Below are 13,821 nucleotides of genomic sequence, written 5' to 3'. Positions count from 1 at the left end.
GGTAAAGAGAGAGAGAGAGGTAGAGAGAGAGAGAGAGGTAGAGAGAGAGAGAGAGGTAAAGAGAGAGAGAGAGGTAGAGAGAGAGAGAGGTAAAGAGAGAGAGAGAGGTAGAGAGAGAGAGAGAGGTAAAGAGAGAGAGAGGGAGGTAAAGATGAAATCTGCCCAGTAACAATCGCAGCGCGTCGGCGCAGAGCCGCAGAGCTATTGGCTAAGCTAACAGCTTCACTGGGAGGAGAAGCAGAAAACTTGACTCGGCTGCGAAGACAAAGTTTAAAGAGACATTTCCTCTGGTTGCTCCCGCGTCCCGCAGCCTGCATGGATGGAGCTGAGCGGTTCTGGTCCGTTCCTCTGGCCGCGGTGGGTCAGAATGGATCAGCATCTGAAAGCAGAGCCGCTCAGTCATTCTGACATTTATTGGTTTTAATCATCACTTTCCACCTGCTCGTCTCTCAACGTGACAGAGTCAGAAATAATAGTTTGGTTTGGAGCAGGAACCGGTTCAGTGAGCCTCAGACGGAACAGAACCGAACCTTTCTGTGTTATCTGTCTGCAGGAGGAGATAATGCAGCAAAAAGAACGAAAAAAAAATTCTGCTGCTTAAATTTCCTAGAAAGTTATCAGATAAACCACAAGTTGTTGGTGGCTTCTATAAAAAAGCAGCACGTAAGACCATGTGTCCGCGCGCGCGCCCGTGTGTGTGTGTGTGTGTGTGTGTGTGTGTGTGTGTGTGTGTGTGTGTGTGTGTGTGTGTGTGTGTGTGTGTGTGTGTGTGTGTGTGTGTGTGTGTGTGTGTGTGTGTGTGTCCTCTCATCGCGCTCTTTCATGCCTCTCAGTTTAACATGCATGAAGCAGAAAGTTCTGCTGAGGAACAAAAACCTTCCAGCCTGATTCGGTTCTCATGAAGCAAAGTTCGGTTCTGTTGTCACAACAAACTATCTGGTTAAATTCAAGCATTTAAGAATTAAAATCTGACTTCCGACATGAATCTTTATGTTGTATTAACTTTTCTAAATGGTCATTCTGGCTTTGGCAGATAGACGTTCAGATTGTTTATTTGCGCAGCGTTTGCGGTTTTGCGCAGCAGGACGGGCAGAAAGAGGGACAACAGGACGTTGTTGCATCTGCTTCACGCAGGCAGGCGGAATCATTGCGTCAGTGGCGCACGCAGGGCAGGCTTGTGCGCTCGGCGGATGAGGCGCAGAGGAGAGAGAGGAAAAAGTTTGTGCGGATCGGAGCGGAGCGGCGGGACGACGCGCATTCTACACTTTATTTGAAGAAGTTCGGCTGGAAGATTCCCCCACCCTCCTTCCGCCCCAACACAATGGAACTGCTCTGCCTCGAAATGGACACCAGCATACGAGCCCGTCCGGACCCGAACCTCCTGCGCGATGACAGAGTTCTGCAGAGACTGCTGACCATCGAGGAGAGATTCCTGCCGCAGTATTCTTATTTCAAAGGCGTCCAGAAAGACATTCAGCCCTTCATGAGGAGGATGGTCGCTACTTGGATGTTGGAGGTACCGACCCAGTTCTGGCTCGGTTCGGTTCGGCTCTTATTTCCGTGCTCTTCTCAAAAGCTTCTGCTCGCTGTCGCCACGAACCTTCTGGGCCGTGTTGAGGTTTCTGAAGCTGCTCGTTGTTCCGACACTCGGTTCCTTTTGTTGGCCCAACATGTCGGTCCATTTTCCAGTCCGACCATCCGGACCGCCGCCTGCCGAACCGGGCCCTGGTCCGGATTGCCCGGCTGTTTTCCCGGGACCCCGGAGGTTCCTGAGATGTTGCTTTTATTTCAGATGACATGAATGTTTCCATGCACACGTAGCACTGCTGCTGCTCCCATCGCCATGTTGCTTTTCAGGGGAGCGCCTGCTGCTTTTAAAGCTCGCTTCCAGAACCACGGCGGGATAACAGCGGCCGGCTCGGTTCGGTTCTGGCAGCGGAGACGCTGAGGTGTCCGCCGGGTCCAGTCTGGAGCCCGGAAAGCGGCGCAGACTTTCGGGTTTTCTGTTTAAAATGTCGGAAGGGGCGAGGGCCCTGGCGGCTCTGCGGCGCTTTGTCAGGAAACAAGTTGGATTCGTGGAAAATGTTTCCATATTTCTGACCAACATCTGCGTGGAAACCAAGCCGAGCCGTGGAGCTTTATTTTCATGTGAATATTGTCACGATGCGACCTGCTGGAGATTTTTAATTAATTTTTGAAATAATGAAATCGGCTCCGGGGCGGCGCACTTCGGAGCTGCCAGTCGCGACTCGCTTCTGATTTTGACGTTTTAATCACATTTATCGGAACCGGATCCGGATCGGAATGGTCGGCTCTGGCGTGGAAGAACCCCCAGAAGATTATCGCGTGAAGAAACGGAGTCCGGATAATTTATTTGTATTTTTAAATATTTTATGAAAATATGACGACTGAGGAAAAAGCCCGTTTCCGTGTGCTGCGCCGTCGGGGAGTTTTTTTGGCTCGACTCTTTGCGACTTGAATTCATTTGTTGCTGAATGAATTGCTGGAATGTGGTTCCGTTGACTGTATGGATCCGACACTTTCTGCTGCTTTGTAAGGAAATTGATTTGGAATTAATGCCTGATGTCGCAACCGGTTTGGGTTGGGCCAGATTCTTGGCCGGGCCCCAGCTGTGTGTGTCACTGAAATTATATTCTGTCTTCATGTGATGAATCTCTGATTTAGTTTTGATATAAAAGTTGAATATTGGTGCGATCTAGAAGCTCATCACCTGCATGCTCTCTTCTTCAGGTCTGCGAGGAGCAGAAGTGCGAGGAAGAAGTTTTTCCTCTGGCCATGAACTACCTGGACAGATTTTTAGCGATGGAGCCGATCAAGAAATGCAACCTGCAGCTGCTGGGCGCAGTCTGCATGTTCCTGGCCTCCAAGCTGAAGGAGACGCGGCCATTAACGGCAGAGAAGCTCTGCATCTACACAGATAACTCCATCAGGCCGCAGGAGCTGCTGGTGAGCTGCAGCTGCTGCACATCACCTCTAATGTTCCTCTGCTTGCGTCATAATCAACTGCATTAAGACAGAAAAGTCTGCACGTTTTTCTACATAGTCTTATTTTCTTGTTCACTGCATTAATTTAGCTTCTGCAGAGCTTAATGCCATTTTAATAATGTGCTAATAATCTGCGCCGTTTCTCCATCTGATGCGCATAAAACGCTGAAGTTCCGCAGTGAATTGTTGCAGCGGCTCAGTTTCTACTGTAGAGCCTCCAGCTGCTACTGTACTGAGCAGGAAGTGACGCGGTCTCTACCGCCACCTGGCGGCAGATATTTGCACAGATCAACGGGGTCAGCCAAAATGGGACAGAGGGACACACACACACACACACACACACACAGTTGTAGTCCTCGTCCTCATCAGCTTCTGTTTTCATATTTCTGTCTTTAATGAGTCGTTCATCTGGTGGCTCTGCGGCTGCATCAGGTTCTGGTTCTACCCACTGAGCCCGTCTCCATGGTTCTGATTTTGGTTCTGTCGCTGGTTTGTGTTGAACTGGGCAGAGAAATGCAGAAAGTTTCTGGTTCTCTGGTTTCCAGCAGCAGGAGCGCCGAGTCCTTGAACTGCTTCTGTTTCTGTATAAGGCAGCAGTTTGGCTGCCATGCTCACACAGGAAGCAGAGATCAGCTGCTCAGGCCATGTGATCGCTGCGCCGCCGCCGCCGCCCGTGCGCCGCTTGTCTTTAGTAACTGTTTCTTGTAAAGGAACCAGAATGTTGCACAGAAGGTGTGACCAGAGGAAGGCAGAAGCAGAAGGAAGTGGCTGCCTGCTGGCTGCTGCCACTCTGTCAGCATCCAGTCTGTGTTGCAAGGCTGCTGCAGATGCTGCAGATGCTGCATCTTTCCATCTGACATGCAGAGGAAGGATTTCTGATGCTCAGGTTCTCTGGAGGAATTACTTTGCTGCTTCCCTTCAGGTTTCCTCAGCTGAGGCGCTGCAGGTTGGCTGCAGTCGCATTGAATCGTCGCATGACTCAGTCCATGCGGTTTGAAACCAGCTACAGTCACAAGGCTGCGGCGCTGCAGAGACAAACCAAGATTTAATCCCTCAGATTACTCACCAACTCCTCATGAGTCACCTCTTTCAGGAAGTGAAAGGAACAATGAAAGCAGCTCTCACACACACACACACACACACGCAGGCAGGCAGGCAGGCCCGTCCGGCTCTGGGTTCGGGTCGGCAGCGTTCTGAATGTCGTTCCTCTCTCTGCAGGAATGGGAGCTGGTGGTTTTGGGGAAGTTGAAGTGGAACTTGGCGGCGGTGACGCCGAACGATTTCATCGAGCACATCGTGCGGAGGCTGCCGCTGGCCGACGACAAGCTGGTTCTGATCCGGAAACACGTCCAGACCTTCATCGCCCTCTGCGCCACAGGTAGGAGGAGAACTGAAGATGGTTTGTCTGTGGGCTGCGTCCAATCGGCATGTTAGCGTGCAGCATGCTAATGTGCATCAGAGGTGAGGATGAGGAAGATCCATGATGAATCTGTTGGTACCAGCAGGTTCTGGTAGCAGAACCTGCTGGGATTTTAACCCACAACCTCTCAGGTTTATAGAGAACGATCTGAAGAAGACAAAAGTCCAGAGAGCTGCGGCTGATTGGAGGAAATGTCCTGAGGTCAGAGGTCACAGGTGAACGGGTCGGCTGGTTCCAGATGATAGAAAGGAACCAGGAGCCCAGAAGGTTCTGACCCGGTTCTGCAGGTTTTATCTGATTAATTAATTAATTGTCAGAATTATCCATAAAATAATCTCTATCTGCGTCATAAAATCTCACCAGAATCGGTAGTGGCGGTATCATGCTGTGGGGTGCAGTAAGTTTATGGGTCGACCGGGTTCTGGAGGTCTGGAATCGCACTTTGTTTCTTCTGGCTTCAGTTTTAAAGCTTTCCATCATTTCCTTTTTTTTTTTTTTCTCTCAAGAGTTTTTGCGGCGCCAGCGGCTCGTATTTTTTCTACAGTAGGCCGACAGGAAGGATGGCGAGGAGAGGGGGGAGGACATGCGGCAAAGGTCGCCGGGACCGGGAGTCGAACCCACGACGAGGCCTCCAAACGTGGGGCGTGCTAACCCGCTGCGCCACCACAGCATGCCCCCATCATTTCCATTTTTACCATCGCAATGAGTGGGGCAGGAGCCCAGGGGGAGGGGCAGGAGCCCAGGGGCAGCGGGGTTAGACTGTACGAGGTTCCTGGGGCAGAAAGATGGGGACCTTGAGCCAAACACAGTTTATGCTCAGCAAGAACATCAGTGGGGGCAAAAAGGCGATAACTGCCCCCTCCCCTCCCGGTCTGCTGTGGTGCTCTACAGACCCGGCCTGTCTGGGTGACAAATCAGGCAGCTGCCGGCCGCACAGAGCTGCATCTGTGCTCTGTGTGTTTCTTGACTGCAGCCTTACAGTAAATCCATGCATGGCTTTATGCGCTCCCTCCTCTTGGAGGGGTGATGTAATGCTGTGTGTGTGTGTGTGTGTGTGTGTGTGTGTGTGTGTGTGTGTGTGTGTGTGTGTGTGTGTGTGTGTGTGTGTGTGTGGTGTGGTGTATAATAAGGTCATTTATTTGTCAACACTGGGCCACCAGATGAGAGAGCGGCTGGTGGATGAGGCGGTCTGCAGCTATCAAAGGGCCGCCGCTCTGCTGAATGTGACCGTATGCTAATGAGGGGCCGCCCCGCTCCCCCATGAACCCCTACAGCCCAGGAACAGAGGACGGGGCGGGGTCCCTGCAGGGCCACTCTATTCTTCCTGCAGAGCCTCAGAGGTCTGGACAGGGCGTATGGCAGGCCGATTTAACATAGAATCTGCTCCACGACACATTCCACATATCTCCCCTCCCTTTGTCCAGCGTCTCACTGAGTTGTGTCTTTCGGTTCAGAGGACTGGAGGGCCACTGGGTGAGGTCAGGTGAGGTCAGGTGAGGTTAGGTGATGACTCTAGACAATGGAGTCATACTCTGCATTAATATGCTAACAGCCGCTGCCGGCTGCAGCCACAAAGCGCGCAGCTCTCTGCGCCTCCTGCGGCCCTCCGTGCCTCTCCGAGCGGCCATGTGTCCTCCACAGAGGAAGGTAGGAGGGGGAGAGAGGAGAAGTGTCTCTCTGTCTTTCGCGGGCTTCTGGCCGTTCACAAGCTGTCTCATTTGCATCATGAATGACAGAGAGGGGAGCTAACAAGGTTATTGGTCTTTGAGGCGCGCGCCTGTGACCACACGTGGAAAAAGGACCTACAGCAGCGCGCGCTGGCACAGGCACTGAGCCTCTTTATTCCCGCTATTCCAAGCGCTGTGGGGCTTTTTTCAGCGAGCGCACGATTTACTGAGGAGATGGAAGAAAAGGGGCCGGCCGGGTAAAGGGGAGCCGGTGAGGGTGGCTGCTTTTCAGCTCCTTTACAAGCCGACTGAACCTCATTATCCAGACCTGAGGTCGTTATGGAGCTGCGCTGCGAACCGCCACAGCGCAGGCCAGCTTTATGAGCTGACTGCTGACTTTCCAGCTCATGTTGTTTCAGAGTGGCAAGAACTGAAAATAACAGAAATAGCAGGTAGCAGGTAGCGGCTAACCCAGAGACAATCTGAACCTGGGGTTTTAGATGAGCCACAGGTACAAAACACTGGAATGAAACGGCTTAATGACCTGATTATTCTGTTCAGGTGTTGCAGGACAGCGAACCTCCAGGACTGGAGTTTGACACCTGCAGTTTAAACCAACTGAATGAAACTGAAGTTATTTACTGTGGAGATGGAAGCTTTACGTCCAACTGTTTCTGTTGAAACGACACCTAAACTCACAACTTAAAACATTACATTCAATTCAGTTTAGCTTATTTTAGGGCCAGAATGTTAACATATTTATCTGGATTCACTGAAGACAGATTTTAATGTGATGAACCAGTTTTTATATACAAACGTTCTGAGCTGCTAATGTAGCATCCACAGCAACAGCTAATGCTAATGTAGCATCCATAGCAACAGCTAACGCTAATGTAGCATCCACAGTAGCAGCTAATGCTAATGTAGCATCCACAGTAGCAGCTAGCCCTAATGTAGCATCCACAGTAGCAGCTAGCACTAATGTAGCATCCACAGCAGCAGCTAGCACTAATGTAGCGTCCACAGTAGCAGCTAATGCTAATGTAGCATCCACAGCAGCAGCTAGCACTAATGTAGCGTCCACAGTAGCAGCTAATGCTAATGTAGCATCCACAGTAGCAGCAGCTTTGTGAACCTCTCTGATGATGAATAGATAGAAAAAAGTTTTCTCCAATCTGATGCCTGAAAACCTGAAGGTTAAAACTATAAATATTTTGTATTTATTCCAGATGTTACCAGTTATCAAACCAAAGTCCACGTTTGTTGAATTGGATAAAATTATATGAAAATTCATATGGCAAAGCAAGCGCCTTCGCATAAAATATAAAACACTACAAAGAAGTAAGACGGCCTCAATCTTCCTGTTTTGAAATCCTATTTCTGGGCAGCTCAGTTAAAGCCTCTAATTTCATGGATCCAACAGATTCTCAAACAAGATGGCTGAGCATTGAGCAAGCAACGTGCTCAGTACCATTAAAGGTATTAAAGCCATTTTTAGATATTCCAGTAAAGGAACTGCCATTGTGGACTAAAACCACACTTAACATTTGGAACAAAGTGCGAATTTCTTTCAAGCTACCAAGAGGTTTATCAATATTAACAAGCATTGGACATATTAAATCTTTCACACCAATTTCTTAGACAAAAAGTTTTCTAAATGGGCTGAACAGGGGCTTCCATTTCTTCATCAGTTGATCGACAGGAACAGCCTTTATGTCATTTGAAGAGTTATGTAGGAAATTTTCATCTCCAGAAAAATGATTTCTTTAGATATTTACAGTTGCGCTCTTTTTTGTCTGGGATTGGCAAAGAGTACTAAATCCCACACCAATAGAAAACCTCCTAATCCATTACCAGAAAGGGGGAGGAGATAAAAAATTGATAACAAAGTTATATAGTGTAATTCTGTCATTGAACCTTAACGAACCACTTGGACAAAACAAAGATGGGAGGCAGAGAGGCCAGAATAATTTCTGATGAAACATGGGAGGAAGTCTGGACTGAGGCACATTGAGTTACAAACTCAAATACGTGGCGGGAATATAAATGGAAAATTATTAGCAGATATTTCAGGACCCCAGATGTAGTTTCCAAGATGGATCCTAAAGTACCAAGCTTGTGTTGGAGAAACTGTGGCTCCGCGGTCACCAATCATACACACATTTTTTGGTCGTGCCCCAAACTTCAAAACTTTTGGGATGAGGTGTACAGGGCTATAAACCAAATCTTCCCGGAAGTTATACCAAAGGATGTTACAGTTGCGTTACTTGGTATTATACCAGATGGTTTGCAAGGACGGACCAAAGTATATCTGTTAAATGTCCTTTTTACAGCAGCCCTGAAATGCAGTACAATCAGGTGGATGCAGTTGGAGCCACCTGCCTATGACTTATGGATTCAAAAAGTAAGGGAATTGTATAAAATGGAACAGATAACCTACTCATTAAGACTTCAAAAAACCACTTTTAGCCAGCAGGGGGCAGCAGAAGCTCTGTTGATGTAAATAAGCCTAACAGGTTTGTCTCTTGGCATATGATGTTTAGCTATCCTGCCCAAAATGAATCCTTATTTTAATGTTGTATGGTGAGGAGTCTACAAATGTGACGCTGAGGCTGTAAGATATCATGCCGAGATGTTTATTTTATGGAAGACTTCATATTGTCAACACTTGTGTTATGTACCATTGATGTATGGCTGTATTATTGCTCTGTAAAAATAATAAAAATGTAAGTTTAAAAAAAATATATATATAAATATTTTTGTGGTTCAGTTCATATCTGTTTAATCATTTAGTAGCCGAATGGGTTATTTTAAAATGTTGCTTATTTTATAGATCAATGTTTAAAAATGAGTTGTGCTTAATTACAGGACAACTTGCAGTGATATTGTTTATGTCTCTTTGTCGCCCCCTATTGTTCCAATGCTGCTAAAGAAACAAATTAGACTTTAGGGATGTTTGCAGCCAAGTTTCACCCTGAAATGTAACTGACGTGAATTTTGTTGCAGATTTCCGATTCGCCATGTATCCCCCCTCCATGATCGCCACAGGAAGTGTGGGGGCGGCCATCTGCGGCCTGCAGCTGGACTCAGCCGACCGATCCCAGTGGGGCGACAGCCTGACGGACCTGCTGGCCAAGATCACCAACACAGAGGTGGTGAGTGTGACGCTCTGACTCGCTCTCATCTGGATGAATTTCTCAGACAGCAGGAAGGTTTTCCTGCGTCTCAGCTGGGAACTTTGTGATAAATCACATTATCACAACTGATTAATCTGTCGTCAGGACTTTTCACACGCGTGTTTGGACATCCAGTTTTCCATAAGGAGCAAAAATCCTGACACCAGAACCATCTCAGTATTTATGCCTTTTCCTTTGTGGTGCAGATCTTAAGATTTTCTTCAACAATTTCTCTCCTCTGCGTCTCGTTGGAGAATCCGCTACTGAAGCGGCTCCAGGTCAGGCTGCCTCTAGCGTACAGGTGTTGATGCTCAGTTCTGATTTCTGCGTGTTCATTCATGCCACTAAATAAAGCCCACCACAGTCAGACTTCTGTGTGAACGCTTTCTGACCCCAAAGCGACTAACAGAAGAACGTAGCCGTTCTCCAGCAGCGCTCTGTTTACGGCAGCAAAGACGGCCATCACAGTAAAGATGGCCGCCGTCTCTGGATGGATTGTAAAGTTGCTGAGAGCGTCAGCAGACGGTCAGCAGGAAGCTGATAAAAAGGAAGCTAACAGCTAACAGCAGCGGCCTTTAGTGGAGCTGCAGCTTCTAACCCGGTTCTGTTTGGATGTAGAGTGGGACCAGAAGTGGTCAGTTGGGATGTGATGCGTTCACTGACTCCGACTGCTTCCATCAGTGATGAAATGAGCCATCAGGATCTGAGTGGCGTGGCGCTGCAGCTGATTTCTGGTTGGTTCCTGCAGCCTGAAGACAGCTGAGTGGGTGCTGTCAGACCAGCAGCATCTGGAGATGAAGCAGAATGAAGAGCAGGTGAAGCAGCCCGCCTGCCTCCGGCCCATGATGCATTGCTGCTGGAAAGCAGAGCTCCCTCTGCGTGGAGCTGTTGAAGCCTCAGAGTGGAAAAACAAACATCTGTCTTGAGTAGCACAGAGCTGCCGTATGCTCGGCGCTCTGCGATGGGCTCTGAACATTCCTGGACTCAGACAAGCCGCAGCTCGCAGGCAACACAGGAGGCTGAACAGAGGGAATCCTCTCTAATGCGACGCAGGAGGAGCTGCAGTAATCCAGCTCTGCAGCTAACGGCAACGCTGAGTTTCCTCGACATGTGGAGCAAAGTAACAGAACGGTTCAGGGGTCGCCTGGGCCGCAGCGTTCACGCTGCAGAGCGTCGCAGCACAAGATCAGCATCTCAGCCGAGCTAAATGTCAAAGTGAAAGCGACTCATGTCAACACCAGCAGCTGCTGCAGCCAGCACCGCCCTCCCTGATATCCAAAAGCTGCAATCCGCCAGGGGAAACACGATACGGCCGAGTCACGGGGCCGGGACACATGTTGCTTCAACCGCACACACCTGGAGGGTTGTGATATTCACCAAAGCATCACGTCTGCAGTTGCACTAAGGAAAAGTTCTCTTCTGCTTCACGACTGAAAAATACAAGCAACTTCTGGATGAGTAAGGGCCCTGAGACTGGAGGGCCCTGAGACTGGAGGGCCCTGAGACTGGAGGGCCCTGAGACTGGAGGGCCCTGTTAAATTGCTTCATAGACTATTCCTAATATTTGTGAAGTCTGTGTGTATTTCAGGTCTGGGTGGAGCCTGTGGGTTGTGTTAGCCGTGATGTTGGCATGTTGACTGAGTTGCCCTGGAGCTTCTGGTTGCTGGATTAAAACAGGATGTCGGGGTTGAGAAGTGGACCGCCGCTTCTTGGATTTTATTTTTTGATGCCCGTTTTCTCCCATTCGTGTGTTTTTGTTCATTCAGCGTCACATGCTGAGACACCGGAAACACGTTTTCTCATTTCGCCCTCCGTTCCTGTTTCTGTCCCACTGTGGCTCTCATCAGCAGTGCTGAAACAAGCACGCTTTATTTTGAAAGATCATGGCTTGTGATGTTTGGCTACCCAGGCCAAAGAAAGCAAAAGGTCATGCTTTCTGTTGGAACTTGTGGAAACTCTCAGTCATGAGGCGTCTCTGCTTTCCCAGTGTCAGTCCTCAGACATGCTGTTTTGGGCCGGGGCTCGGAGTCTGCCTCTGGGTGTTTGCTTCAGATGTTCCTAACTCTGTCTCTTGTGGTGCAGGCAGCAGTTAAATCACATTCCTCGGCTTCACACATTTCTTCCTTTTGGTTTTGTCTGTCTGCACGACTTCCCCCTGCTGCCAGTGTCACGAAGGCCGCCCAGTGGTGACGCGCACGTGTCGCTACGACGCAGCCATGCAGAACGATGCGAGTTTGGGCTGGGGCCCTCCAGGACCGGGGCTGAAGGGGAAGAGCCGGCTCATGTGGTTTCCGGTTCCAGGCGTTGCGTTGTTCCGAACCTTGAGCTGCTCTGAAACATGTTTCCAGTAGTCACACACTGAAGTCATTAAAGGTTCTCCAGTGAAGCCCAGAAGGCTTGGCTTGGGATCCCAAATGCTGCCTTTTAGAGCTGCAGAGACAGAGGGAGAATGTCTTTTAAGAGCGAAGGCCTGCATTCCTGTGGTAAGACACAGGCAGCTCCTTTGCATGTTCTGCACTGCTCTTCGTATTCTCACAGGGCTTGAGATTTTATGACCTATGGGGCTCATGTTTGTTGGAATCTATGGGTGAGCGCACTCTTCTCATAGTAGCCGCAAACTTCTTCAAATGTTGAACTGACGATGCTTTTCGGGTTTCCTCCATGCGTTCCAAGGTGATCTGTCCTGCAGCAGTCCATGCTCTGACCAACAAACCTAACCCAGCATCTTGAGTCTTCTCTTGGTCATTTCACAGTAAAGCGTACCAATTTCCTACATTCCTTCTGACAAATTCCTACAACTTCCACCATCCTATTGGGTACTAGCAAGTTTGATGAGTTTCTTTGCCGTTTCTTCTCCACTTGAGAGGCCACCGCTCCCAGCACAGGGAGCAGCAACCTATCTGCTGCACGTCCTTGTGACTGGTTGCATCGATTCTCAACATGATCAGCTCAGTGTTGCAGACACCAAACACTCAGTCGTAGTATGTAAGTTTATGCAGACGTGTTCGATGTACGTTTGCATCGTGTCCACCTCAAGAACGCTCTGACCTCCCAGGAGCGACGTATGCAGAGCATGATGGGGCTTTTAGAGGTAACTCAAAATGGACCTAGCATCCCGTTTCTTGCAGTGATCATCAAACACACAGCAATGCTGTCGTCTTCTGCACGTTGTTAGCAATCCTTCTTTTGAAATCTGGCTGTGATTCCAGGTGTGATCCCACATCTCCACCTTTCAAAGTGTCATGCCGTTTGCCCTTTGACCCTGCAACCTTTGGTCCCCCAGGGATGTTCATCTCCCCACCAGTGTTTCAGATGTGAGGGAGAGCTGGGTCCAGTAGCACTGCAGGCTACATCTGGGCCCCATCAGGTTTAGATTAGCTTTGGCTTCCTGGTACCTGAAGAGCTGCTCCTTCACCCAGCTCTCTCCGTCCTCACCCCGGCTGCCGCTTGTAAGGCTCATCATGTGTTTGCATGCATACTGAACATACTGCCATGTTTAGTCATCTTTCGCCACCAGAGGGTAGTGTTTGAGCTATGTTGCAGAAGGTTGGAGCTCATTAATGACGTCAATCATGGTTCCTCTCCTTACAACACTTTGACCTTTCTGTGGACGTATTCATAGTCCCATAGACCCGGTTCTATTGGAACCAAAACTTCATCATCTGTTTCACCTCCAGCTGCTGTGGTTCTCTTTCTCTCTGCTCTGAGTTAAACCAACCAAACCCTCTGAGCAACCTGTTCCCCTCCTGGCTTGTGGGGGCGCTGCACCAAGATCCTCTGAAGACACTGAGCGCAATGGGCTCTTTGCACCTGCCGCGATGACGTCACAACCGCATGCGCAAATGCGGCTCTCTTGTTTCCGCTTTGAGTTACCATGACAGCTAGAAAAGACAAAGTCTTATTTCAGACGCAAATAAAACAATACTATGAACATTGCTGTCTTCCTAATATAATGGGCTTTTAAGTTTTCATGGATTTCCAAACAGTCCTGAATTAAGAAGACGGTGGCTTGTAAATATTCGTGGCTACCAGTTAAAGCTAACGCTGCACAGCAAAGTTTACAGCCTTCACTTCACTCCGGATCAACTTGTTCAGCCTAAAGCAGAAGGTAAAGGAGCCTCCTGTGTTATTTCCATGGACTCACTTCTGTATTCAGCCTGAAAGAGTTTATGGGAACCAGAGAGCAGACCAGAGCCAGACAGCCGAGCTACTGATCCGCCTGTACACACTGCTGGAAACACCGTCCTGCTTCACTAGAAACATGCTAAACTAATAAAGCGAAATAACACGGAGACTTTAAGGAACACGGCCATATTTTTCTAAAAGCAACAACTGAACCTGAACCGTCAGCTGAACTAGAACTCCGACACCAGAGCTGCTCTACTGTTAAGCTATGGGCTTGTTGTTCCTCAGGCTGCAGAAGCAAAAAGCCTGAACCGTAAAATCCCCGTTACTTGGTCTCTGACACTAACGACAATAAACCACGTAATATACTTGAACACAAGGTAAAATATTGTCCGCTAGAATGGATGAAAAATGTTTAGATACTTAA

General features: G+C 48.8%; 1 protein-coding gene across 5 annotated transcripts in view; it reads left to right on the top strand.

The window, feature by feature from the left end:
• The window catches only part of LOC102230338 (G1/S-specific cyclin-D2-like), a 125,933-nt gene that overhangs the window by 108,078 nt on the left and 4,034 nt on the right, over positions 1 to 13,821 (top strand). For 2 of the 5 annotated variants that reach the window (XM_023349131.1, XM_023349136.1), the window contains 3 exons: positions 2,752 to 2,967; positions 4,225 to 4,384; positions 9,100 to 9,248. In XM_023349131.1, the coding sequence (XP_023204899.1) occupies positions 2,752 to 2,967; positions 4,225 to 4,384; positions 9,100 to 9,248 (525 nt within the window). Of the gene's footprint in view, positions 1 to 837; positions 1,517 to 1,557; positions 2,554 to 2,751; positions 2,968 to 4,224; positions 4,385 to 9,099; positions 9,249 to 13,821 lie in introns of those variants that run through there. The other 3 variants (XM_023349127.1, XM_005815203.2, XM_023349143.1) reach the window with 3 other exon arrangements.

This window comes from Xiphophorus maculatus, chromosome 2 (genome assembly GCF_002775205.1).
Source record: "Xiphophorus maculatus strain JP 163 A chromosome 2, X_maculatus-5.0-male, whole genome shotgun sequence".
Taxonomy (NCBI): domain Eukaryota; kingdom Metazoa; phylum Chordata; class Actinopteri; order Cyprinodontiformes; family Poeciliidae; genus Xiphophorus; species Xiphophorus maculatus.
The sequence above is the reverse complement of the archived record's forward strand: the minus strand, read 5'-3'. Positions and strand labels throughout refer to the sequence as shown.